This window comes from Colius striatus, chromosome 20, assembly GCF_028858725.1.
Source record: "Colius striatus isolate bColStr4 chromosome 20, bColStr4.1.hap1, whole genome shotgun sequence".
NCBI lineage: Eukaryota > Metazoa > Chordata > Aves > Coliiformes > Coliidae > Colius > Colius striatus.
In genome coordinates this window covers 1,925,299-1,947,464 of record NC_084778.1, presented here as the reverse complement: position 1 = coordinate 1,947,464, position 22,166 = coordinate 1,925,299, and the positions used below count along the sequence as shown (strand labels likewise).

The window sequence follows — 22,166 nt, the reverse complement described above, 5'->3', positions numbered from 1 at the left end:
GAAGCAGCCCCTTGCCCAGGCAGGGGTTTAAGGATGGCCTGAGGGGCTGCCACGTTCCCCAGCCCCCTCCCTGGGTCACAGCCCTGTCCCCAGCTCCTACAGGCTTGGGGCAGACACACAGCCCTGGGGACCCTGTGCCTTCCTCTCTCTGTCAGCAAAGGCACTGGTACCAGTGCCTACAATTCCTACAGACACCCCTCTGCACAGAGCCCCAAAGCACTCACATAATACTGTGCTTCATATAAGCATGATTTGGGCTTTGAGTTGGGTGATGAGCAGTGAGAATCACAAGCAAAGGGTTCAAAGTATCCCAGAGTGCCTGTAGCTGCTTCTCTGCTGTGCAGACAGAGGCCTCCAGAGTGAGCACAGGGAGCCTTAAAGACCCCTAAGGCTGCCAAGCAGCTCTGTCCTGGCTGCAGACCATGGCACTGAGCAGACAAACCCTTCCAAAACAGTTCCAGCAAAGCCACAGTGCCCAAAGTCAGATCAGTGCTTCATCAACTGTGACATGATGCAGTTGACACCCCTTTGACACCCCAAAAGTGTGCTGAGGAGCTAAAGCAGGACGTGCTGGACATATGGAGCACGACCCTCAACCCTTCACCCAGGTCTTGCTGGACATCCCTGTGTGTGGTGTGTGGGATGGAGAGGCAGGGAGTTTGTGTTCTGGGGTGCACATAGGAGTGCTCCTTCAGCTCCCAGGGTGCAGGGGTCAGCAGGAGGGATCCCACACACACCCTCAGCACTGCATGAAGTTGCTCAGCTCTCTGATGCTGAGGTGAGTGTCAGGGACTGGGTTTCAGTAGCAGCACTGACCAGCATCACAGGGGCTGTGCTGCACAGGATGAGCAAAAGCCCTTTTCTTCTCCTGCCAGGCAGCATCCCTGTGGGAACCAGGGAGCTGTGAGTGCTGGGGGCAGTTTTGTACAGCAGCCCACACTCCCTCCTGAGCCTCTGCAGAGCTGGGTGCTGCTGGAGGGGATTACTCATGGCTGTCTAAAGATTCAGATACCTGAATGCTGCCTGAGCCTTGTTGTGGAGGTGAGATGGTGTGACCTCACCAGATGCCCATGTGTACTTTAGAATCATCAAGAAGGAACTTCAGGAGATAAGGTCCAGACTAGTCAGGGCTCAGGAGGTGTCTGTGTCAGCCTGGGCTGCATCCAGCCTCACCGAAAGCACTGAGTCACCTCTCCCAAGTCACAAACAGTCCTTTGGGGTTTTTATGACCACTAATCCACCCATTAATTCCTGGCTCAGTGAAAGTCTGCACCTCATTACCCAGCTGAACTTTACTGACATCATCCTGGGTCTCATCCAGCCTGTCCCTGAGGCTTCCCAGGAGGTGGCAGTCGCTTCCCAGCACACACAGGCAAACCTCCCGGGGCAGATCTTGGAGCTGGGCTGAGTCTCAGGGGGGCAATCTGGGCTCTCAGGCCTGTGGCAGGGCAGGTGGTTGGAAGGGGATGTGCACTCAGCAGTGGGGTTGTGGTCTGCAGCCCTACCTGGCATCCCAGGGACACGCTTGAGGGTTTGCAGAGCGTGGCAGGGACACAATCAGCAAGTCACTGGTCTTGGGGAGGGAAAGGGGAATTCCTGGGGTGTGCCTGGGGAGTGACACTGAGTCACAGGGGTGCTGACCCACGAGTGCTGACCCACGAGGGTGCTGACCCACGGGGGATACTGAGTCACGGGGCTGAGGCGTGCCAAGGCGTGCCACCGTGCCAGGAAACTGCCTGGCCTTGGGAGCTTGGTCACGGGAAGGGCTGTGAGGGAGGGGAAATGGGTTTGGGATGTGATGGGGTGAGACAAAGCAGGCAGGGGGAGCTGAGCTGAGGGAGCAGGCTCTCAGGGTGTGTTGGGTGAAGGAAGAGGACTCAGGATGTGTTGGGTGAGGGAAGAGGCTCTCAGGGTGTGTTGGGTGAGGGAAGAGGCTCTCAGGGTGTATTGGGTGAGGGAAGAGGCTCTCAGGGTGTGTTGGGTGAGGGAAGAGGCTCTCAGGGTGTATTGGGTGAGGGAAGAGGCTCTCAGGGTGTGTTGGGTGAAGGAACAGGACTCAGGGTGTGTTGGGTGAGGGAAGAGGCTCCCAGGATGTGTTGGGTGAAGGAAGAGGACTCAGGGTGTGTTGGGTGAGGGAAGAGGCTCTCAGGATGTGTTGGGTGAGGGAAGAGGCTCTCAGGGTGTATTGTGTGAGGGAAGAGGCTCTCAGGGGGTGTTGGGTGAGGGAAGAGGCTCTCAGGGTGTATTGGGTGAGGGAAGAGGCTCTCAGGGGGTGTTGGGTGAGGGAAGAGGACTCAGGATGTATTGGGTGAGGGAAGAGGCTCTCAGGGTGTATTGGGTGAGGGAAGAGGCTCTCAGGGTGTGTTGGGTGAAGGAACAGGACTCAGGATGTGTTGGGTGAGGGAAGAGGCTCTCAGGGTGTATTGTGTGAGGGAAGAGGCTCTCAGGATGTGTTGGGTGAGGGAAGAGGCTCTCAGGGTGTATTGTGTGAGGGAAGAGGCTCTCAGGGGGTGTTGGGTGAAGGAAGAAGCTCTCAGGGGGTGTTGGGTGAAGGAAGAAGCTCTCAGGGTGTGTTGGGTGAGGGAAGAGGCTCTCAGGGTGTATTGTGTGAGGGAAGAGGCTCTCAGGGTGTATTGTGTGAGGGAAGAGGCTCTCAGGGTGTGTTGGGTGAAGGAAGAAGCTCTCAGGGTGTGTTGGGTGAGGGAAGAGGCTCTCAGGGTGTATTGTGTGAGGGAAGAGGCTCTCAGGGTGTATTGTGTGAGGGAAGAGGCTCTCAGGGGGTGTTGGGTGAGGGAAGAGGCTCTCAGGGGGTGTTGGGGAACGTGTCAGGTCTGGGGGGCTGCGTGTGGCACAGGCAGCTGGCAGGAGCACAACCCTTCCCAGCCCAGCCAGCCATGAATCAGCTCCATGTGCTGCTCAGTCGTGTTTCTTGTCCTTCCCGTGAGCCAACCCCAAGTTTGCCATAGCCGAGGTGTCCGTCCCGGCTCACAGCGTGCTGCCATCCCCTGCCCCACGCTCCGCACACCTCACCCACGGGCAAGGGAACCGCCAGCCCCTGGGAAGGGCTGCGTGGCTGGGCATGAGTGGACACGCCAGGACGTGAAGGACTTGCCCCAGGGGTGGGTTCCCTCTCCCCAGGCGCTGGGAGAGCTGCTCAGCGTCGGGATGTCACCAGGATGGGTTCGGGTGCAGGCACAGGAACGTGGCACGGCGGGCTGGGGGCTCCGAGTGCAAGACGCGGATGGTGGCGGAGGTGCGAGCACAGCAGCCAGGGCTGGCGCAAGGGGCTGCAGGATGAGCTGCGCGGGGACATCGGTGCGGTGAGGAACGGCCGGTCCCCAGCGCCGGCAGAGCAGCAGCAGCGGCGCGGCGGGACGGGGGCTGAGTGGCGACCGGGGACACTCGGCCACAGCTCTCCCGGGGCTCTGGGTGCCACGCACGAGCCGCTTCACGCCGCATCCCCCGGGACACTCGCTGCCACCTCCCATCGCTCCGCTCCCGCCACCCGCCCGCGCCACCCGCCCGGGACACCCCGCGCCGGCGGGGACGGGGCGGGGCGAGGCAGCAAACAGCCAATGGGACGGCGGGGGCGGGGCCGCGGCGGGGCACGGAGCCAATGGGAGCGCTGTGGGCGGGGCCGCGGCGGGGCACGGAGCCAATGGGAGCGCTGTGGGCGGGGCCGCGGTGGGGCACGGAGCCAATGGGAGCGCTGAGGGCGGGGCCGCGGCGGGGCACGGAGCCAATGGGAGCGCTGCGGGCGGGGCCGCGGCGGGGCACGGAGCCAATGGGAGCGCTGTGGGCGGGGCCGCGGCGGGGCACGGAGCCAATGGGAGCGCTGTGGGCGGGGCCGCGGCGGGGCACGGAGCCAATGGGAGCGCCGGGGGCAGAGCGGCGATGCGAGCGGCGGCGCGGGAGCGGGCGGCGCGGGGCGGCGCGGGGCGGCGGGAGCGGCTGCGGCTGTACGACGGCTGGGCCGGCCTCTACGAGCAGGTGCCGGCAGCGGGGCCGGGGCCGGGGCCGCTCCGCTGGCCGTGTCCGCGCTGAGCGCCGTGTCCCCGCTGAGTGCCGTGTCCGCGCTGAGCGCCGTGTCCCCGCAGGATGTGGCGGCGCTGGAGTACCGCGCCCCGCACTTGGCCGCCGCTTCACTCGCTTTCGCCTTCCCCGCCCCGCCCGCCGGAGCGCGGCTGCTCGACGTGGGCTGCGGCACCGGGCTCGTAGCGCGGGAGGTACCGGGAGGGACGGGGCGGGAGAGGTTGGGGGTGGGACGGGGCGGGTCGGTAACGGGTCGGTAACGGGTCCGTCTGTCCCCGCAGCTCCGGCGCCGCGGTTTCCGCTGCCTGCACGGCGTGGACGGCAGCGCGGGGATGCTGGAGCGGGCGCGGAGCACCGGCCTCTACCGGCAGCTGCAGCGGTGCGTCCTGGGCCAGGAGCCGCTGCCCGCGCCCTCAGGTAACGGGACGGCACCGGGAGCCGGGGGGGTGCTGCCCCGGTGGGGTCCCTCCGGTGACGCTCCGCGTGTCCCCCCGGTGACGCCCCGCGTGTCCCCGCAGAGCACTACGACGCCGTGACGGCCGTGGGAGCCCTGAGCGAGGGGCAGGTGCCGAGTGTGGCCGTGCTGGAGCTGCTGCGGGTCACCAAGCCCGGTGAGGGGGCATTGGGGGGTGTCCCCCTCCGTCCCCTCCCCGCCGGGAGCGGGAGAGCGAGTCCCGGCACACGTGGGTCCCGTCCCGGCCAGGGCAGGGGGATCTGTGCCGGGGGGGGCTGCAGGGACCCCCGGCGGCGCCGACACCCGGCTCCTCTCCCTGCAGGAGGCTTCCTCTGCCTGACGACCAGGAGCAACCCCTCCAACCTGCGCTACAAGGCGGAGCTGGAGGCGCTGCTCAAGAGGCTGGAGAAGAATGGAGCCTGCCAGAAGGTCCTGGCCCAGGAGGTGGAGTACTGGGAGAGAGCCACCTCCGAGGAGGAGAGCACCAAGGGCACTGGCTACATCTCTGGGGTGGTCTACATCTATCAGAGATGCCGCCTCCTGCCCCTGGAGGAGAGCTGAGAGCTGCAGCAGCTCAGGGAGGGGGGTGAGCACTTGGCCCCTTGTGAAACGCAGCCCAAGGGCAGCTGCTGGGAGGTGCCTGGTTTTGGGGAGCTTCCCCATTCCCTTCCCTGGCTCCTTCCCCTCAAGGTCTGAGCCCTGGGGACTTTGCCTGCTCCACGTGGGGGAGGTCTCCCAGCACTACCATAAGCTGTGACATTCAGGTACGGTCCCCAACACCTTGGCCTTCCCTGTGGCATCTTGCAGCCCCACCTGGCTCCTCTGTTGCCTCCCACCCAGGATGTGGTTTCCCTGCTGCACCCACCTCTCAGCCCTTACGGTCAAAATCTGGTTCCTTCATTTCCCCCAGCCTGTGATCTCCCCTGTGATCTTTCCTGGGGGACTGTTGGAGGTGGATCCCCATCCCCATCCTCCCCAGGAGTTACCAAGACACCCCCAGGCCCAAAGCAGGAGCAGCTGTGCCAAGATGACGCCCAGCCAGAGCAGCTTTTCCCAGCACCCATCAGCCTTTCATCCCACAGCAGCTGCTGAAGCCTCTGATTTTCCTGTGGCTTTGTAGCTGATGCTCTGGGTGGGAATCGAGGCTGGAAGGGACTTGCAGGAGCCAGTGGCCTCTCCCCAGCCAGGGGCTGCCTGGCATCGCCTGCCCTGCCTGTTCCCCGAGCCCCTGCCATGCTGCCTCCGCCCTTCCTCCTCCACTGCTCCCTTGGGAAGTTTCTTACCCAAATCTCTCGCTGGGATGTTTGGTTTTGTTTCCTTTTCTCTTCCCCCAGACTGGTTCCTGCTCATCCTGTTCCCATGGCCCTGGGCAACAGGTTTCTTCCTTCCACTTGAGAGCCTTTCCCAGGCAGGAGGTCGTGGCTGCGTCTGTCCCTGTCCCCCATCCTGGGCCATCCCTCATCTCTCACCCTCACCATGGCTCTTGTCACCTCTCCACATTGCTCCCCCTCAGGTCTTGGGGTCCCTGTGCCTGTCAGGGGTAGCTGCCCTGCTACCCTCTCCCCCTGATTGTCCCCAGCACTGTCCTCTGGGCAGCCAGGATTCGTGGCTGTCCCCATCCCTGCACTTGTTGAATAAACCCTCTGCCTCTGCTGCCTGCCCTCTGTTGTTGTAGAGCTGCAGACCCTCTGGGGTGGGCAGGGGAGGGTGGCCAGGAGCTGGGGAGGGGGGATTTGGCCTTTCTCTGGGGTCCCCTCCCAGTCCCTGAGAACTCAAAGGACCAAACTCTGGGAGCCTGGTGTCCCCTCATGTCCATCTTGGCTCTCAGCACCCTCTCCCTGCCTCAGTTTCCCTGCTAGGGGCTATGCAGGGAGCACCCTGGCTGGCTGCTACCACATCCTCATGGGGACACAGGGATGTGCCAGGCTCTGGGGCAGCTGCCCGTGGCACCCAGAGGACACGTCACCCTCCTCCCCTCACTGAAATGAGCCCAGGCAGCCTCAGTGGCACCAAGATCTTTATAGTCCCCTGGGGGGGCACACGGGGGGGGGACGATGGGGGTGCATCCAGCGTAGGGACGGGCGGGGGGGCAGGACGGGGACGGTGGGTGCTCTCCTGGGGGCTGGTACCTGGGCACACTGGCTCACACATAGTCCTTCATGGGGTAACCCATGGGGCTGCAGCCTTTCACCCCTCTGTACTTGTTGGGGTAGGGGTCCTGCTGGGACGGGGGTCCTGAGCAGCACAGGATGCCCCCACCGAAGAGCAGGAGGGCGCTGGAGGCCCAGCCGATGTAGAGAGCAGAGCCCAGCTCTCTCTTGAGGGCCTGGGGCACCATGGGGTTGTAGAAGTTGCTGACGATGCTGTTGGCAGACCAGGAGACTGGGATGAGCAGCATGATGCTGGCCAGGATGAAGATGACACCGGCCACGAGGGAGATCCTGCTCTTGGTGCTGCTGTCATCCACGCAGCGGGTGCAGTCGGCGCCAGACATGGCCGTGAGGAAGGCGAACAGGGAGGCGAAGATGGAGGTGACCACCAGGGCCCTGGCTGCCTGCAGGTCCGAGGTGAGCTCCAGCAGGGAGTCGTAGCCCTTGCACTGCATCTGCCCCGTGCTCTCGTACACGCAGTTCATCCACAGCCCTTCCCAGAACACCTGGGCCACCACGATGTTGGAGCCGATGAAAGCCGTCACCTTCCACATGGGCAGGGTGCAGGTGAGGATGGAGCCCAGCCAGCCCAGCAGGGCCAGCACCAGCCCTCCCAGCTGCATCGTCATCGTCGCCATGGGCAGCACCTGCGGGACAGGGCACAGCCGTCAGCCCCCGGCCCCGAGCCAGGGCAGCTCCGGGGGGCTGCACCCATCCTGCTCCCCTTCCAGCTGGGAATGGCTGCAGGGGGGTGTGGGGACACGTGGGGCATGGCTGCAGGGTGGCACAGGGCATGGAGCATTGCTGCAGGGTGGCACAGGACATGGGGCATTGCTGCAGGGTGGCACAGGTCATGGAGCATTGCTGCAGGGTGGCACAGGGCATGGGGCATTGCTGCAGGGTGGCATGGGGACACATGGGTCATGAGGCATTGCTGCAGGGTGGCACAGGGCATGGGGCATTGCTGCAGGGTGGTGTGGGGACACATGGGGCATTGTTGCAGGATGGCATGGGACACATGAGGCATGGCTGCAGGGTGGCATGGGGACACATGGGGCACTGAGAAGCCAAGTCCTGAGGAGGTTGGGGTGCAGAAAGCCTCCATGTCATGTTTCCCTACGACTTCCCCACGGCACAGGGCTGCCCTTTGCCCAGTCCCAGCATATGGCAAGCGTTAGGGAGGGGGTGGCTTCTGGTGAGCAGGGTGGGGGGCTCACTGTGCCAGTCCCAACACACTCCAAAGCACAGACCCCACCACTTCACACTCACCCCGTGTCCTGCTGTGACAGCCACCCCCCAGCCCTCACCCCATGCCCTGCTCCACTGCTGGTGCTGAGCCTCCTTGGGCATCGTGCCACGGGCACTGCTGCTGAGCTGCTCAGCTGCCTCCTGCCCTCACCACGACACTGTCTGCCCCCTGTTCAAGGCCAGGTTTTGCTTTGCCCTCAGCAGCTGCACTGCAGCACCCTTTGCACCCGGGATTTCTTTCCTGAGGTGCTGGAAATGGGTCAGAGCTCAGCTCTGTGTGTCTGCCCCCGGCTGTGGTGCTCAGCATGTGCAGCACTGGCCACTCTTCCCTCACACCGGCAGCAGCACCGGGACAGCAGCCCCCTGGTGAGGGGCTGCAAAGCACAGGGTGACCCCGTGTAAGAGGGGTTGGCCAAAGCAAGGTGACAGAGCGCACAGCACCACGGGCTCTGGCTCTGTGGCCGAGGCCATGGGGCAGAGGGCAGCCCCGGGTCGCTGTGCTGGTGCTGGGTGGCTGGAACCAGAGCCCGGGGTGTTTATGAGCTGCGGTTTCGGCACACCCTGCACTCAGCAGAGCTTTCGCTGTCCTTTCTCCCGGCCCGGTTTCGGTTTCTCCGTGCTGTCCTCACCCAGAGTCCTCACTCCTTCCCCAGCACCTTTCATCCCTTGGCATCACAATGGGCATCCACCACTGGGCTTTTACCTCTCCTGCTTCCTCTGAGCCAAAAGTAAAGCCCCTGTCTCCAGCCAGAAGGGAGAGCCGGCGTGCCAGGACGGTGGGAAGCCACCCCATGTGCCCTTTCCCGGCCAGAGGCACCACAGGAGACATCCCAAACAGGGCACACACCCACTCACAGTGGGACTGAGCCTCACGCTCACGTTTCCACTCAGCCACCAGCACCATGAGGCCACAGACACGTTTCCCACCACTCCTGCTCCCACCGATGGGAGCTGAGAGCTACCGAGCCCCCAGACCCGAATGGGACACTCCTCGTGCTCACACAGGAGGCGGGAGGGAAGGATGTTCCTGAGCCACGTGAGAGGCAACCGTGCCCCAGCCCAACTTGCCATGCCAGGAGTGAGATAGGCAAAGCAGCCGGCATTGCCCACGCTGGCCCCGGGCTGCTCTCAGGTAGCCCCGGGGCCAGCGCGTCCCGACCCGCCCTCGCCGGCGCCTGGAACCTTCCTGCCCGGGTGGGATCACACCGGGAGGTGTGGGACAGCCCCGACCCCACGCCCGGAGCTCCAAGGCGTTGGAGGCATCCGTTTTCACGTCTCCACGCCGGGGCTGGGAAGGGGAGCAGCGGGTGATGCCAGGGCAGGAGCAGGCTCAGGGGCAGCCGGGCAGAGCTGGGGGGTCTCGGGGGGACGGAGGCGCCGCGGCACAGGAGCGCGGGGCTGTCCCGACACCGGGGCGGCTGTTGGAGCGGGGAAAGAGAACGAAGCACAGCGGGGGCTGAGCAGCTGCCGTTTAATGCGGGAAGGCTGCGGCGCGGGGACAGTCGGCGGCACAACCCGGGGCGGGGGCATCGCCAGCCAAGGTCTGCGAGGGGCTGAGGGCACCCCACGGGACAGGGCCGGGTCTCCCCCTCTCCGTGCGGCCGCACAGCCCCTCTCTGCTCCTGCCTCCCCGACCGGTTCACCCAGCCCGGCCGCTGCCTTCCCACTCCCAAGATAATGATGCCCGCGCCCCGAGAAGCTGCCGCGAGAACCAGCCGCCTGTAGAGCCGCTGTGAGCCCCGAAAGTAGGTCAAAGTCAGGATTGAGGGTAGAGGCAGGCGGGAGCCCCCACCGCCCCTCGAGACCCTGCCAGAGCCCCCGTGACTGCGTGAGACAGATCGCGTATCCCCACGGCCGCTGCTGACCGGAGCATCCCGGGGGAGGTTCAGCCTGGCGAGACCCCCCCTTGTCACCGGGAACGCCACCGGCACATGGCACAGCCCGAGACCCGGAGCCAGGAGATGCTCCAAGGCGGCTATCGGGTGGGCTTTCGGACATGCCATAGCTCCGGGGGCAGTGGGACCCCGCCGGGGGGGGCAGGCAAGACAGGATCTGCCTGTTCCCGTCTCAGTCGAGATTAAAGAGCCGGCGCCAATCCCCCGGTGAACAGAGGCGGCTCTGTCTGCCGTCCCTCGCACCGCCCCGGCGCACAAGTCTCCATCCCCGGCCGGGGACTCTGCGGGCCAGGGGCACCCGGGAGGTCCCGGTACGGCTGGGGGAGGTCCAAGCGGGCGCAGCGGCTCCTAGACGTAGTTGCTGGCTGGCAAGGAGCGAGCAGCCGTGAACTTGGCAGCGTAGGGCTTCTCGCCGCGAGGGGGGCAGGAGCAGCACAGGATCCCCCCGCCCAGCAGCAGCAGGGCAGAGGCCGCCCAGCCCACGTAGAGGGACGAGCCCAGGTCGCGCTTCTGCGAGTCGGTGACCAGCGGGTTGTAGAAGTCCCGGATGATGCTGTTTGCCGACCAAGAGACGGGGATGAGCATGAGGACGCCGGCGATGAGGAAGATGATGCCCGAGAGGATCATGACCCTGGCTTTGGCGCTCTCGTCCTCCACGCAGTTGGTGCACTTGCCGCCGGTGACGGCGAGCAGGGTGCCCAGCACGGCCAGCACGATGGCCACCACCACCATGGCGCGGGCGGCTTGCAGGTCCTGCGGCAGGGCCAGCATGGACTCGTACACCTTGCACTGCATCTGCCCCGTGCTCTGCACCACGCAGTTCATCCACAGCCCTTCCCAGATGATCTGGGCCACCACGATGTTGTTGCCGACGAAAGCCGTCTCCCTCCACATGGGCAGGGCGCAGCAGAGGATGGAGGCCAGCCAGCCGATGACGGACAGGGCAATGCCCAGCACCTGCAGCCCCATGGAGGCCATCGCTCGCCGCCCGTGCCCCTGCCCACCTCCCGCAGCGCACTGCGGGCTCCCGGGACCATGGACGGCGTTATATGCCTTTGCCGAGGGAGGAGCACCGGCTGCCGCCGCCGTTCTGCCGCCTGCACCGGACTGAGGGGTAAAACCAGTTTCCCAGGATTCCTCCGCTTGTTGTTTCTCCCCGAAGCGATGACACTTAATATCCCGGCTGCTCCCAGGGAGGAGGACACAGGGGACCGGGATCAGGCCACGCAGGCGCGGGGCCGTGTCCGTGAGCAGGCAGGAGACGCCAAGGGCAGCTGCTGGCACTCAGCCAGGGATGCGGGAGGGGAAGAGCCGGGATGTCTCTGCCATCGCTGCCAGTGCCTCTTGCTCCATCACCCAGATGGGGTCCCTCTATGGTTTTGTGCCTCAGTTTCCCTCCAGCTCCTGCAAGAGCTGTTCTGGCGGCCTCCAGCCCCTCGCAGCCTCATGCCAGGGGAGCAGCACGCTGTCCCTGCCCCGCTGCTGGGCTCCGTGCCCAGCGGGACACAAGCGGCTCTTGTTTGTCCCTTGGCGTCCGTACCAGCTCTTCCCAGCCCTCCATCGGGCCTCGGGCAGGAGGTGTCACCGCCCAGACCTGCAAACCGGTTGGAGCAGCTGCTGGTTCCCCACGGAGGAGAGACGGCGCTGCCCGGGGTGAGGGAGGGGGCAGACCCCAAATCCTACCCCACCTGGTGCTCTGCCACCAAGCCACTGCTCACAGGGCAGTGACACCAGCCCTGACACCAGCCCGCTGCCTGCTGGGGCTGCAGGGGACAGAGGTGGCCTTGAGGTGACCCTGTGCAGGGCCATGTGGTGCTGGCAGCATTTTGGCACAACCCTCTGTACCCGCTGGCCAGGCTGTGCCCGTACCAGTGCCGATGCCAATGCTTTGGGCATCCGTGAGCTCCCACACACACATCCCCTCCCTGCTGCCTCCAAAGGGCCTCCAGCACCTGCAGAGGCTCAGCAGGAGGCTGGACAGAGCGACAGGTTGAACGGACGGACATTGCACCGTTTCACCACCCCAGCTTAATCCCAGGCCTCTGGGAGAGATAAGAGGGCCTGGGCTTATCTCGGTTTTCCTGAGCAGCAGGTTACTGACAGGATCCCGTCACTCGTGTTCCTCAGTTGGTGTGACGGCTCTAGAGCTGTTGTTGCCCTCACTGGGACAACCTCGGGCATCGTGCCCTAAAGCAGTGGGACAAGCCAGGTGGTCTATGCACTGCAGTGCCACGAGGATGCCAATGGCATCTGGTGCCCAGTAAGGCAGGAGTGAGCAGGACAGTGCCCAGGCATTTGGGGACCCAGGTTTGGCCGCAGACCCTGACCTGTGGGGACGAGCCAGGGTCCAGGCTGCCTGCCCTGGGCAGAGGAGCCACCCAAACACCCTGGCACTGCTGGATGCTCTGTCAGGGAGCGCCTGCATTGCTCACATACCAGTGTGCCCACCCCGGGGGCCAGAGCCTTGTGGTCAAGGACTCCCTTTAATCCGAAGCTCTGGAGCACCCCGCCAGGGCAGGACTCTGCCTGAGGCTGAGCATGGCTTTCACCTCCCAGACGGCTCCTGTAACCACCAAATGATTTGGGGTTGGCGAGAGGCACGCGCCCGGGTGTGTGTGTGCACCTTGGGCAGGCCGTGTCCCTGCAGGCACGTGGGGACATGCCTCTGGGCTGGGGACAAATGGCAAGGTGGGGACAAGGACTCCTCTGCACGGGGAGCATCAAACGCCTGAGCCACTCACGTCCCCCTCAGAGCAGGAGCAGGCGCCAGAGCAGCCCTCTGACAGCCAATTACTGTCATTAAAACCAGAACGTGACATATATGCAAACTGGCAGCTGCCCCCGTGCCCTTCCCCACGTCCCCCACGCACTCACCCGGCCAGCACAGCCAGCCCCGTGTCCCCAGCACCTGCTGAGCCAGGGGAAGCGGCTGCAGCACGGGCAGGACCACGGCACCGCGGCCGTCAGGGCTGTCACCGCATGGACACCAGCCCCACAGCCCCGTCCCAGTTGCCTGAGCACCCCTTGGGTGCATCTTGCAGGACCTCAACCCCAGCTTTGTCCCAGTGCCACCTGCAAGGAGATGTGGTGCAGGGACGTGTCCTGATGGGACCATGTCAGCTCAGCAGGGAGCTCCTCCACCCCGAAACAGAGCACTCGACCCACCCTGAGCCTCCACCACCAAGCAGCTGCCCCAGAACCCAGCGGGATCTGCAGGATGGGGTGACCTGAGCTCCTGTCTCTGCTCTACCACTCACTAATGGAGTGACAGTAGAGCTCCTGCACTGGCACATCAACCACCAGCCCTTCATGGCAATGCCCTCTGCCAACTGCCTCTGCTTCAACAGGATGGGGACGCTGCAGCCCCGTGGGCAGAGAGGCCGTCCCCAGGCAGGGAGGTGCCATTAAACCCACTGTCACCATGCTGCCAGGAACCACAGGTGCCGGAGGCTCTGCCACCCTGACCTTGCTCCAGGCAGAGGACACCCCACCAGGACAGGCACGCTCTGCCACAAATGCTCTGCCAAAGAGCTCCGAGACATCCCCACCTGGGACACAAGTGCCATTCCCACCTCACACACGAGCCTGGCACCAGCTCAGCCCTGTGATACTGAGCCAAGAGCCCTTCAGCCCCCACTTTCCCTACAGGAACTCGCTGCCCCAACTACCTCGAGGTCCAAAAGGCCCGAAAAGGCAGGTGAGACTTGCCAGCAAGAGGTGATCCAACAGGATCTCCAGCCTCAGATCCGCTGAGTGATGCACGGCCACCAGCCCTGCTCAGCCGGCACGGCGCTGGGCAGCCTGTCCCTGCCGCCAGCCGGGGATTAGTTACCGGCAGCCCAGAGACTGAATGTTCTCAAAAAACGTCCTTGCCCAACACAACCCCCCGCCCCGAGCAGCTCAAATATGCAGAGTCAGGTTGTTTCTCACTACGGGAAGGCAAAAGTCTTATCGGCTCGGCAGGAGAGGAGCCGCACACCGGGAGCTGCGGGGTCCCGGGGGTGCAGCCTCAGGCAGCGAGTGCTGCCACAGAAACGGGAGCTTTAGGCTGAAGCGGGTCCAAAAATACAAGCCCTGTCCAATTTGCTCAGCAACAAGTGGCTCTGAACAGAATAAATAAGCACAAGTGCAGCTGGGGTGGTTGTCAAAGGGATAGGGGAGGCGGCGGCGAGGGCTCAGGAAGGGGGATGCGAGCGGGGTAATGGGGGTCCCCCCGCAGGCGGTGCTCGGGGGAAGGGGGATACCGCAGCAAAGCAGCCGGGAAGCCAATCTCAGGCTGTCAGGGTGGGAATGCCCCGGCTGCATCCCCTGGGTCAGCTGCCAGCCGCCGCCGGACCGTGCCCCCCGCCGCCCCCCATCTCCCCACATCCCCTTGTGCCGCCCGGGCGCCGGCGCTGCCGGTGGCTCCGTTTCCCCCCACACACACCGGCAGACAGAGCTGCCATTGATGCCGGGAGCCGCCTTACCTGCTCTCCGCCGTCACCGAAGGGGCTTCAACAATGGGCTGCCTGTGTGCCCTGGTCCGGGCAGAGCCAGCAGCCCCGCGCCTGAAATATAAGCAGCCGAGGCGGCATTTACCGGCCCGACCCGACTCCCCCGGGGGGGGGAAACGCGCCGTCACTGCCGAGACCGCAGGCGAGGGGAGGGGAGGGGGGAACACCCCAACCCTGCGCGGGCTGTCGGGCGCACGTGAGCGGGACGCGGCCCCGCGGCACCCGCCGCAGTTTCTGCTGTCACCTCCCGCTCAGCCCCGGGGGTGCTGGGGGCTGGGTGTGCGCTGGGGATGGGGGATGTCTGCAGTGGGTGTCCCCTCCGTGCCAGGAGGTCACCGAACCAGTGATGCACCTGCGAGCTTTGGGTCTGAGCTCCATCCAGCACCTCATGGTGGGGAGCAAACCTGTCCTCGTGTCAGTGGGGTGGTTTCATAAGGCTACCACACCGTGTCACCATGCCAGGGGACCTGCTGTGGGTGATGCTTCCCAGGGAGAGCAGAGGGGCTTCACCAGAGTGGGGGGCACAGCAGCAGGAAGGATGAGGGTGCTGCTATGACCCTCATGGGGATGCTGCCAGGATCCTCATGGGGATGGGGTCAGGACCCTCACGGGGATGGGACCAGGAGCCTCACAGCGATAGGGCCAGGACTCTCACAGAGATGGGACCAGAAGCCTCACAGGGATGGGGCTAGGACCCTCACAGGGATGCTGCCAGAAGCCTCACAGGGATGGGGTCAGGACCCTCACAGGGATGCTGCCAGAAGCCTCATGGGGATGGGGCTAGGACCCCCACAGGGATGCTGCCAGGACCCTCACAGGGATGCTGGCCCTGCTCAGCTGTTTTGGGTAAACACAGGGAAGCCAGTTTGCTCGCCACAAGAATGTCCCCTGAGGCAGCAGCTGTGGCCAGCACCCCGAAACTCGGTGATGTGCCCCTTCCTCTGCCGTGAGTCAGGCGGCTGCCCCGGCACCGTGTGCAGCCTGTACTTTGGGCAATTTGGGATGACAAAGTGGGGACGCGGCGCGTGGGGCTCTGATTGCAGGGTCGAGGGCTGTGCTGCTTCACCTGCCACGGCTCACCCCATCCCTGCCCCAGTAGCCCCTACCCCAGGGGTATCCCTGGTGCCCCACATTGCTACCCACAATTATCCCCCCTGCCCAGGAGTATCCTCCCCCTGCTCAAGGGTATCCCCCACCCAGGGATATCCCCCTCTATCCCACACCCCTGCCTGGAGTATTCCCAATGCTCCACATCCCTACCCAGGGGTATCCCTTCCCAATAGGGGTATCCTCCCTACTCCACATCCCTGCCTAGGTTATTCCCATTGCCCACACACCTACCTGAGTTCCCCCCTGCTCCCCAGCTCTGTATGGGGTATCCTCCTTGCCTCACATCTCTGGCTGGGGCATCTCCCCCTGCTCCATGCCCCTGCATGAAGTATCCCCATTGCCACACAGCCCTGCTCCTCGTATCCTCCTGCCCCACAGCCCTGCCGGGGGTACCTGCTGCCCCACAGCCCTGTGCAGCTGTACCGCTGATGTCTGCCTGTGTGTCTTGCGTGTCCAGTGTCCCTGCCAGCAGAGGGAGTGCGAGGTTGTGTGTGTGTGTGTGTGTGTGTGTCTGTGCGTGCACCGGCAGCAACCCAGCACTCCTGGCCCTATACCCACCATCGCCAGCACCTCCAGCACTTCCCAGCGACGAGGGCACAAAGGGTGCGTGGGCTCCCTCTCAGCAGCACATACAAGGTCACCCTTGCCTGGCTGTGGGAGGCTTAGAGTGTCCTTGGAGGGGGTGATTAGGGTACAATGGGGTGCTAGAAGCCCACCGTGCCAGATACAGGGGGTATCGTGGTGCCAGGGGGTGACAGATGCCATCTGGCCAGAGATAGGGTATTTTTTGGGATGCTGTGGGTTGGCAGAGGCTAACCTGGCTGGATATCAGGGGTCAGAGGGTGCTGGAGGACAAGTACAGAGTGCTGCCTGGTATGGATATGGGATGCTACAGCCCATCCAGTCAGATATGGGGTGCTGTGGGGTGCCAGAGGCAGAGCCCACTGGCTATGAGGACTCAAGAGTGCTGCAAGGCAGCAGAAGCTGACCCAGCCAGATACAGGGTTTTGGGGTGCTGCAGGGCACCCAAAGCTGACTGTCCTCCCTACGGGGTGTCGGGGCGCTGTGGGGTACAGCCAGGAGGAGACAGAGCTCCTCCCCATCACACACTGTCAGTATCCCAGCACATTCCCTCTCCAGTAGTTAATCAGTTGTAGGGGAGATTTCAGCACAGGCAGAGAACAAGCAGGAGCAAACCCTCATCCAGACACCACATTCCTGGGGAGGGGGCCAGGACAAGGAGTGTGTGTGTTGAGGGGGAGAAGGGCTGGAAGCAACACCAGCAGCACAGGAGTTTGGGGGGGCAGGGAGTGGACGGTTGGGATACACACAGCCGTTGGGCTGTGCCTTGGTTGGTTGTTGGATGTTTTTTTCTCCCTCTGCCTGCTCAGGTGGATGAGGTGACGCTGCCAGGACGGTTACGTGCTTTATCTCCTTCTTTCAAGGCCGAAATATATGAGCAGGATGAGTAAAGTGATTTATTATCTGGCTGGGGGATCCCTGCCAGTACTCCCTGACCTGGATGGGGGGGTGCAGGAGGGGGCCAGGCAGAGGGGAACCCTCTGCCTGGCCCCCTCCTGCACCCCCCCATCCAGGTCAGGGAGCAGCCGTGGGACAAAGCATCCCAACCCAGCCAAGGGAGCTGCACTTTGCACAGTGACACAAAGGTGCCCAGCGTTTGCTGAACTCTAGTTAAACGTGAGTGCTGATAAGCTCAAGAAATAAACCAAACTCTGACCTGTTGGTAGCTTTTGGAAGAGGGAGAGGGGGTGGGAAATGGTTAAAGCAAGTTTCCAGCTTCCCAAGAAGGTCCAGATGAGCAACGAGTGGGTTTTGTTTGCCAGTACCCATCTCCCTGAAAGTAAAAAGGAGGATGGCAGGTGAGTTTTCTCCCCTCCCTCCTTTCTCTGGTAACAGGCGCCATCTCTGCAAACAAAGGGGAGGGTGTGGGACGCAGGTGACGGAGGAGACTGAGAGAGAGAGGAGCGTCCAGCAGCGAAACCCCACCCCGGGCGGGCGCTGGCATTGGCCCCGCCAGCCCCTATAAAGGCAGGTGCACCCAGGTGTAAGCTGATCCCCCGCCCAGGGCTGCAAGCGGCGACGGGTTACGGTCCGTGGATTCTTTTCTCCTCCATTGAGCGCGTCAGAGAAGCGGCCGCACCATGTCGATGGGGTTGGAGATCGGCGGGGTGGCCCTGTCGGTGCTGGGTTGGTTGTGCAGCATCATCTGTTGCGCGTTGCCGATGTGGAGGGTGACGGCCTTCATCGGCAACAACATCGTGACGGCCCAGATCATCTGGGAAGGGCTGTGGATGAACTGCGTGGTGCAGAGCACGGGGCAGATGCAGTGCAAGGTGTACGACTCCATGCTGGCCCTGCCGCAGGACCTGCAAGCCGCCCGCGCCCTCCTCGTGGTCAGCATCGTCTTGGCCGTGCTGGGTTTAATGGTGGCCATCGTGGGCGCCCAGTGCACCCGTTGCGTGGAGGACGAGAGCACCAAAGCCAAGATCACCATCGTCTCCGGCGTCGTCTTCCTCCTCTCCGGCGTCATGACCCTCATCCCCGTCTCCTGGTCGGCCAACACCATCATCCGGGATTTCTACAACCCGCTGGTGCTTGACCCGCAGAAGAGGGAGCTGGGCACCTCGCTCTACGTGGGCTGGGCGGCCTCTGCCCTGCTGCTGCTGGGGGGGGCTCTGCTCTGCTGCTCCTGCCCCCCCAAAGAGGACAGGTACGCCACCAGCAAGGTGGCCTACTCCGCTCCGCGCTCCGCCGTCACCAGCTACGACAAGAGGAACTATGTCTGAGCCCCTTCGGGACCCCCCGGCAGCCCCCTCGACATCCCACACTCCTCCCGACCCCACCCGGGACCCTCATCACCCTCCACAGGGACCGGGGACGGCAACACCGGGGTGGGGGGGGCGCGAAGGAGGGGACGGGGACAGCCGCGGGGTCAGGGCCAGGCTGTGTAAATAGAGACGGTTTCGGTTAAACAAGAGGCGGTTTCGGGTCGGCGGGAGAAGCGGCACCTGGCGTGCCCCTGCCTGTGCCGAGGGGACAGAACGGAGACAGGGATGGGGACGGTGCTCCCCTCTCGGTGCCCCCCTCCCTCCCCCTCCATCGCCACCGGCCAGGCACCATCTGTCCCTGTTACGCGTGGTCTGTACCGGTTACATTTGTCAATAAACGTGTCCTGTTTTGCTAGCCCGAGTATCCTTGGAGCGTGGCAGGGGGGAGGAGGGGAGGGCGAGATCCCATCGGGTATGGAGAGGAGGGGGAGCTGAGGCTACAGCCTCCTCCAAAGAGCCACCACACAGCAGCATCAGATTTGGGGATGGGGAGGGTTTCATGTTGCAGCCCCTCTTCCTGCTCCCCACTCTGGGGGTCTCTATTTGAGGTGGGCCACTTGCCCATTCCGGGAGGGCTCCGTGTCAGCCGTCGGGGTGGGAGCAGCGGAGGAGCCGCTGAGCCTGGGCTGCGGCACTCCCTGCCCCAGCGGTCCAAAGTCTGGCTCTGCAGAGGGGAACACGGGGTTCTCTCCCTCCCTCTCCCCCCCCCTTCCCCACCCCAAGAGCAGCAGCCGGGGCGAGGCCGCCTTGCACAACTGCTCCCACCGCGTCGGCACGGCCGCGGAACCCGCCTCTCCCGCCACGCTCCAGCGGGCAGGGACAAAGGCACGAAGCCGCCGCAGGTGCACGGCCAGGGCCGAGCGGGCAGCGGGGGCCGAGGCCGGGCGAGCTCCGCAGCTCACCCACAACCTTGCCCGGGGGCCGCCTGCCCCGCTGCCCGCACCGTCGGGGGAAAACACAGCCCCGGGGGCGGGCGGTGTCGCGGCCCCGGGATCCACCGTCGGGGCGGGAGGGAGGGAGGAGGCTGCTGGGCCCCTTTGTCTCGGCGAGGGCCCCGCGCAGGCAGGCGATCGCCCGGCTCAAATTCCCCCCACAGCTGTGTTCCCCTCACGCTTGGCCGCCCCGCTGGCCCCCGAGGCAGCTCGATAAGGATCGGCGGCGGCTCGGCTCCGCCTGGGCCGCGGCCGGGCCGGGGCCGCGGGGCTGAGGGCAATGGAGGCCGCGCTTTCCCGCCCCGGGCTGTGAGGGGAGTGGGGGGTGACCTTGTCTCCCTGCCACCGCGGCCCCGTCCATCCGCCAGGGGGCGCCGGCAGGCGGTGGCAGGGGGCGGGGCCAGCGGCCGGCGCGCGCCGCCGCGGCCGAGCGCCGCCGCCATCATGTTGCTCCGGTCCCGGTGCCGCTCCTCCGCCATACCGACGCGGCTGCGAACCCCGCACACGCCGCCCGCCGCCGCCCGCTCCGTGGTGACGTAAGCAGCCGGTGGGGCGCGGGGCGGGAGAGTGGCGGGAAGGGGCCCTGAGGCGGGGGCGGGGCTCAACGAGGGGCGGGGCCGGTACCCGGGGCTTGGCCCCGCCCCCCGAGCGGTAACGGCGCGGCTCGCCCCGCCCACTCGGCGCTGGCCACGCCCCCTCCTGCCGTGGCCACGCCCCCACACACGACCCCTCCGTGTCCCGGTAGCGCGGTGCCGCTGGTTTACGCCGAGGTGGAGGGTCGCGGGGACCGGCCGCCGCTGGTGCTGCTCCACGGGCTCTTCGGTAGCCACGGCAACTTCCAGAGTGTGGCCAAGGCGCTGGCGCGGCGCGGGAGCGGCAAGGTGAGGCTCGGGTGGGGGGAAGGCAGCACTGCGGGGAGAGGAGGGGGTCGTGCGCGGGGCTGGGGTGACGTGGTGCTCCTGCCCAGGCAGGTGCTGACGGTGGACGCGCGGAACCATGGCAGCAGCCCACACAGCTCGTTGATGACCTATGAAGCAATGAGTCTGGATGTTCAGAACCTTCTGAGTCGGCTGGGCATCACCAAGTGCATCCTCCTGGGACACAGCATGGGGGGCAAGACGGCCATGACGCTGGCTTTGCAGCAGGTTAGCAGGCATATGGCTCCTAGGGCTGAGGGGAGTGAGGTCAGAAGGCCTCCTGGAGCTGCAGGCTGTAGGAAGGGGGATGACACCTGTGAGAACTGCTGAGCAGTGACAGATTTTCCCACAGCCCCCACAGCAGGTGGCTTTTCTCCCTCATGGTCTGCGGTGTTGTCCCACTGAGGTGGGCTGTTGGAGCAAGTCTCCGTGCACCAGCCCATGCTCTGCCCTGTTCCTCTGGCACTTGATTGCAATCCCCATGTTAAGGCAGAGGGAAAGAGAAAGTCAGGGAAGGGCACATGGAGGTCTCTGCAGAGGCAGGAGGTAGCTAAAAGCCTCCAGGGAGTCTGGATGGGAGCAGAGCTCTGTGCCTGGTCTTGTTGGGATTTCAGCTGCCATTCATCTGCCCTGCTTGTGTCCCCAGCCAGAGCTGGTGGAGCGCCTCATCTCCGTAGATATTAGTCCTGGCTCAACTGCACCTGTGTCTGAATTCTCTGCCTTCATCTCTGCCATGAAGTCAGTGAAGATCCCGGATGGCCTGTCCCGCTCTGCAGCCCGCCAGCTGGCTGATCATCAGCTGAGCCCAGTGGTCCAGGTAGGAAATCCTTCTCCTTGGCTGGGGTTTCTGCTCCCAGCTTGTCCCTGGGACTGGAGCACAGGGCTCTTAGGCTACGAGACTCTTTCCAGCCCTGCTCACTCGCTGCTGTCTCAGCTCCCGCAGCTGCGACAGTTCCTCCTCACCAACCTGACGGAGGTGGAGGGCCGCTACGGCTGGCGGGTGAACCTGGAAGCCATTTCCCACCACTTGGCAGATATCATGAGCTTCCCTGTCTTCCACAAGCCATACCCTGGCCCTGCACTCTTTTTGGGAGGATCTAACTCGCCCTATATCAGGTGGGACTGGAGAGCAGTAGCAGTTTAAAGTCTGTGGTTTGATGCTGGGATGGGGAAGGCCCTGGAGTGAGCTCTGTGCCTCCAGCAGGCAATGGCTGGAGGGTGAGGCAGTAACCTGGGGGCAGCCCTGGGCTTTCCCAGCAGGGCAGGGGATGTGTTCAGACCCAGGATCCTCCTCTACCTGAGGGAATGCACCTGGATGGACCTCTGACCACTCTTCCCATGGTGGGTTCACTTGTCCTGCAGCTCCAAAGACTACCCAGAGATCCAGCGCCTCTTCCCCAAGGCAGATGTGCAGTACATCGAAGGTGCAGGCCACATAGTCCATCAGGATAAATTTGAAGAATTCATCACTGCTGTCCTCAATTTCCTGCCACCACCATAGCCCTGGAGAGCAGCGTTTGTGCAAGCACTGCGTGGCACCTGAGCAGCTCTGGGCGGTGATGTGCTGCTCTGTGAGAAGGGGCTTGGCCTGCACCAGCTGCCCACTTTGCTATCTTGCATGCAAGGCCTTCTCCCATCCTGGGTCACCTGGAGCTGGAGCAGAGAGGTACCTCCATCCTGCTGAGCTCTCCTGCCACCTCACAGGGGCAGGGGATGGCACCGGCCCCAGGACACTGCCCAGCCTGTCCTGCCTCTGCTGGAGTGCCTCAGAGGGGCAGGAGAGCTCTCTGGTTTTTCTGCTGCCAAGACCACCTGGTTGTGGATCTGGATGTGACTTTGCAGATGGTGCAATAAAGGTTAATCCATGCCAAGGCAGAAAATGGTTTGGATGTGGCCATGGAGAGTAGCAGTGGGCACAGGAAGGGGCTCTCAGTTGGCTGGGGCTGTAACACACTGAGCTGTGTCAGCAGCGTGCAGAAGACAGGTCTGAGGAATCTTTGTGGCTCCCAGCAGGAGGATCAGAGAGTAGGGGAAGCCACCTCCTGAGCAAGGGGGTGCTGTGAGCTTGCGAGGAGGAGGCATGGAA

The 22,166-nt window shown here is 64.2% G+C and overlaps 5 protein-coding genes across 5 annotated transcripts; 3 read left to right on the top strand and 2 right to left on the bottom strand.

Annotated features, from left to right (window-relative positions):
* Positions 1 to 3,894: 3,894 nt before the first annotated feature.
* On the top strand, positions 3,895 to 6,129 carry METTL27 (methyltransferase like 27). The gene is made up of 5 exons (XM_062012649.1): positions 3,895 to 3,990; positions 4,098 to 4,226; positions 4,314 to 4,449; positions 4,551 to 4,643; positions 4,809 to 6,129. Exons 1-5 carry the CDS (start codon positions 3,895 to 3,897, stop codon positions 5,045 to 5,047), a joined length of 693 nt encoding a protein of 230 aa, XP_061868633.1. The 3' UTR covers positions 5,048 to 6,129.
* A 500-nt stretch (positions 6,130 to 6,629) lies between these two features.
* Positions 6,630 to 7,274, bottom strand: LOC133627365 (claudin-4-like). Its single transcript, XM_062012362.1, has one exon. The coding sequence runs from the start codon at positions 7,272 to 7,274 to the stop codon at positions 6,630 to 6,632; it is 645 nt and encodes a 214-aa protein (XP_061868346.1).
* Positions 7,275 to 10,127: 2,853 nt separating this feature from the next.
* Positions 10,128 to 10,757, bottom strand: LOC133627368 (claudin-4-like). Its single transcript, XM_062012394.1, has one exon. It carries the CDS (start codon positions 10,755 to 10,757, stop codon positions 10,128 to 10,130), a length of 630 nt encoding a protein of 209 aa, XP_061868378.1.
* Positions 10,758 to 17,387: 6,630 nt separating this feature from the next.
* Positions 17,388 to 18,586, top strand: CLDN3 (claudin 3). Its single transcript, XM_010206159.2, has one exon. It carries the CDS (start codon positions 17,545 to 17,547, stop codon positions 18,187 to 18,189), a length of 645 nt encoding a protein of 214 aa, XP_010204461.2. The 5' UTR covers positions 17,388 to 17,544; the 3' UTR covers positions 18,190 to 18,586.
* A 996-nt stretch (positions 18,587 to 19,582) lies between these two features.
* Positions 19,583 to 21,949, top strand: ABHD11 (abhydrolase domain containing 11). Its single transcript, XM_062012435.1, has 6 exons — positions 19,583 to 19,699; positions 19,909 to 20,044; positions 20,135 to 20,308; positions 20,727 to 20,897; positions 21,015 to 21,196; positions 21,443 to 21,949. The coding sequence occupies exons 1-6, from the start codon at positions 19,608 to 19,610 to the stop codon at positions 21,579 to 21,581; spliced, it is 894 nt and encodes a 297-aa protein (XP_061868419.1). The 5' UTR covers positions 19,583 to 19,607; the 3' UTR covers positions 21,582 to 21,949.
* Positions 21,950 to 22,166: the final 217 nt, after the last annotated feature.

What these genes read in the sequence shown, in the direction of transcription:
- LOC133627365 (XM_062012362.1), bottom strand. Translation starts at nt 7,274, where the DNA reads ATGGCGACGATGACGATGCAGCTGGGAGGGCTGGTGCTGGCCCTGCTG.
- CLDN3 (XM_010206159.2), top strand. Translation starts at nt 17,545, where the DNA reads ATGTCGATGGGGTTGGAGATCGGCGGGGTGGCCCTGTCGGTGCTGGGT.
- METTL27 (XM_062012649.1), top strand. Translation starts at nt 3,895, where the DNA reads ATGCGAGCGGCGGCGCGGGAGCGGGCGGCGCGGGGCGGCGCGGGGCGG. An exon ending in GGGCCGGCCTCTACGAGCAG is followed by an intron (nt 3,991 to 4,097) that starts GTGCCGGCAGCG and finishes GTGTCCCCGCAG; the next exon opens with GATGTGGCGGCGCTGGAGTA. An exon ending in GCTGCGGGTCACCAAGCCCG is followed by an intron (nt 4,644 to 4,808) that starts GTGAGGGGGCAT and finishes CTCTCCCTGCAG; the next exon opens with GAGGCTTCCTCTGCCTGACG.
- LOC133627368 (XM_062012394.1), bottom strand. Translation starts at nt 10,757, where the DNA reads ATGGCCTCCATGGGGCTGCAGGTGCTGGGCATTGCCCTGTCCGTCATC.
- ABHD11 (XM_062012435.1), top strand. Translation starts at nt 19,608, where the DNA reads ATGTTGCTCCGGTCCCGGTGCCGCTCCTCCGCCATACCGACGCGGCTG. An exon ending in CGCGGCGCGGGAGCGGCAAG is followed by an intron (nt 20,045 to 20,134) that starts GTGAGGCTCGGG and finishes CTGCCCAGGCAG; the next exon opens with GTGCTGACGGTGGACGCGCG. An exon ending in AGCTGAGCCCAGTGGTCCAG is followed by an intron (nt 20,898 to 21,014) that starts GTAGGAAATCCT and finishes CTGCTGTCTCAG; the next exon opens with CTCCCGCAGCTGCGACAGTT.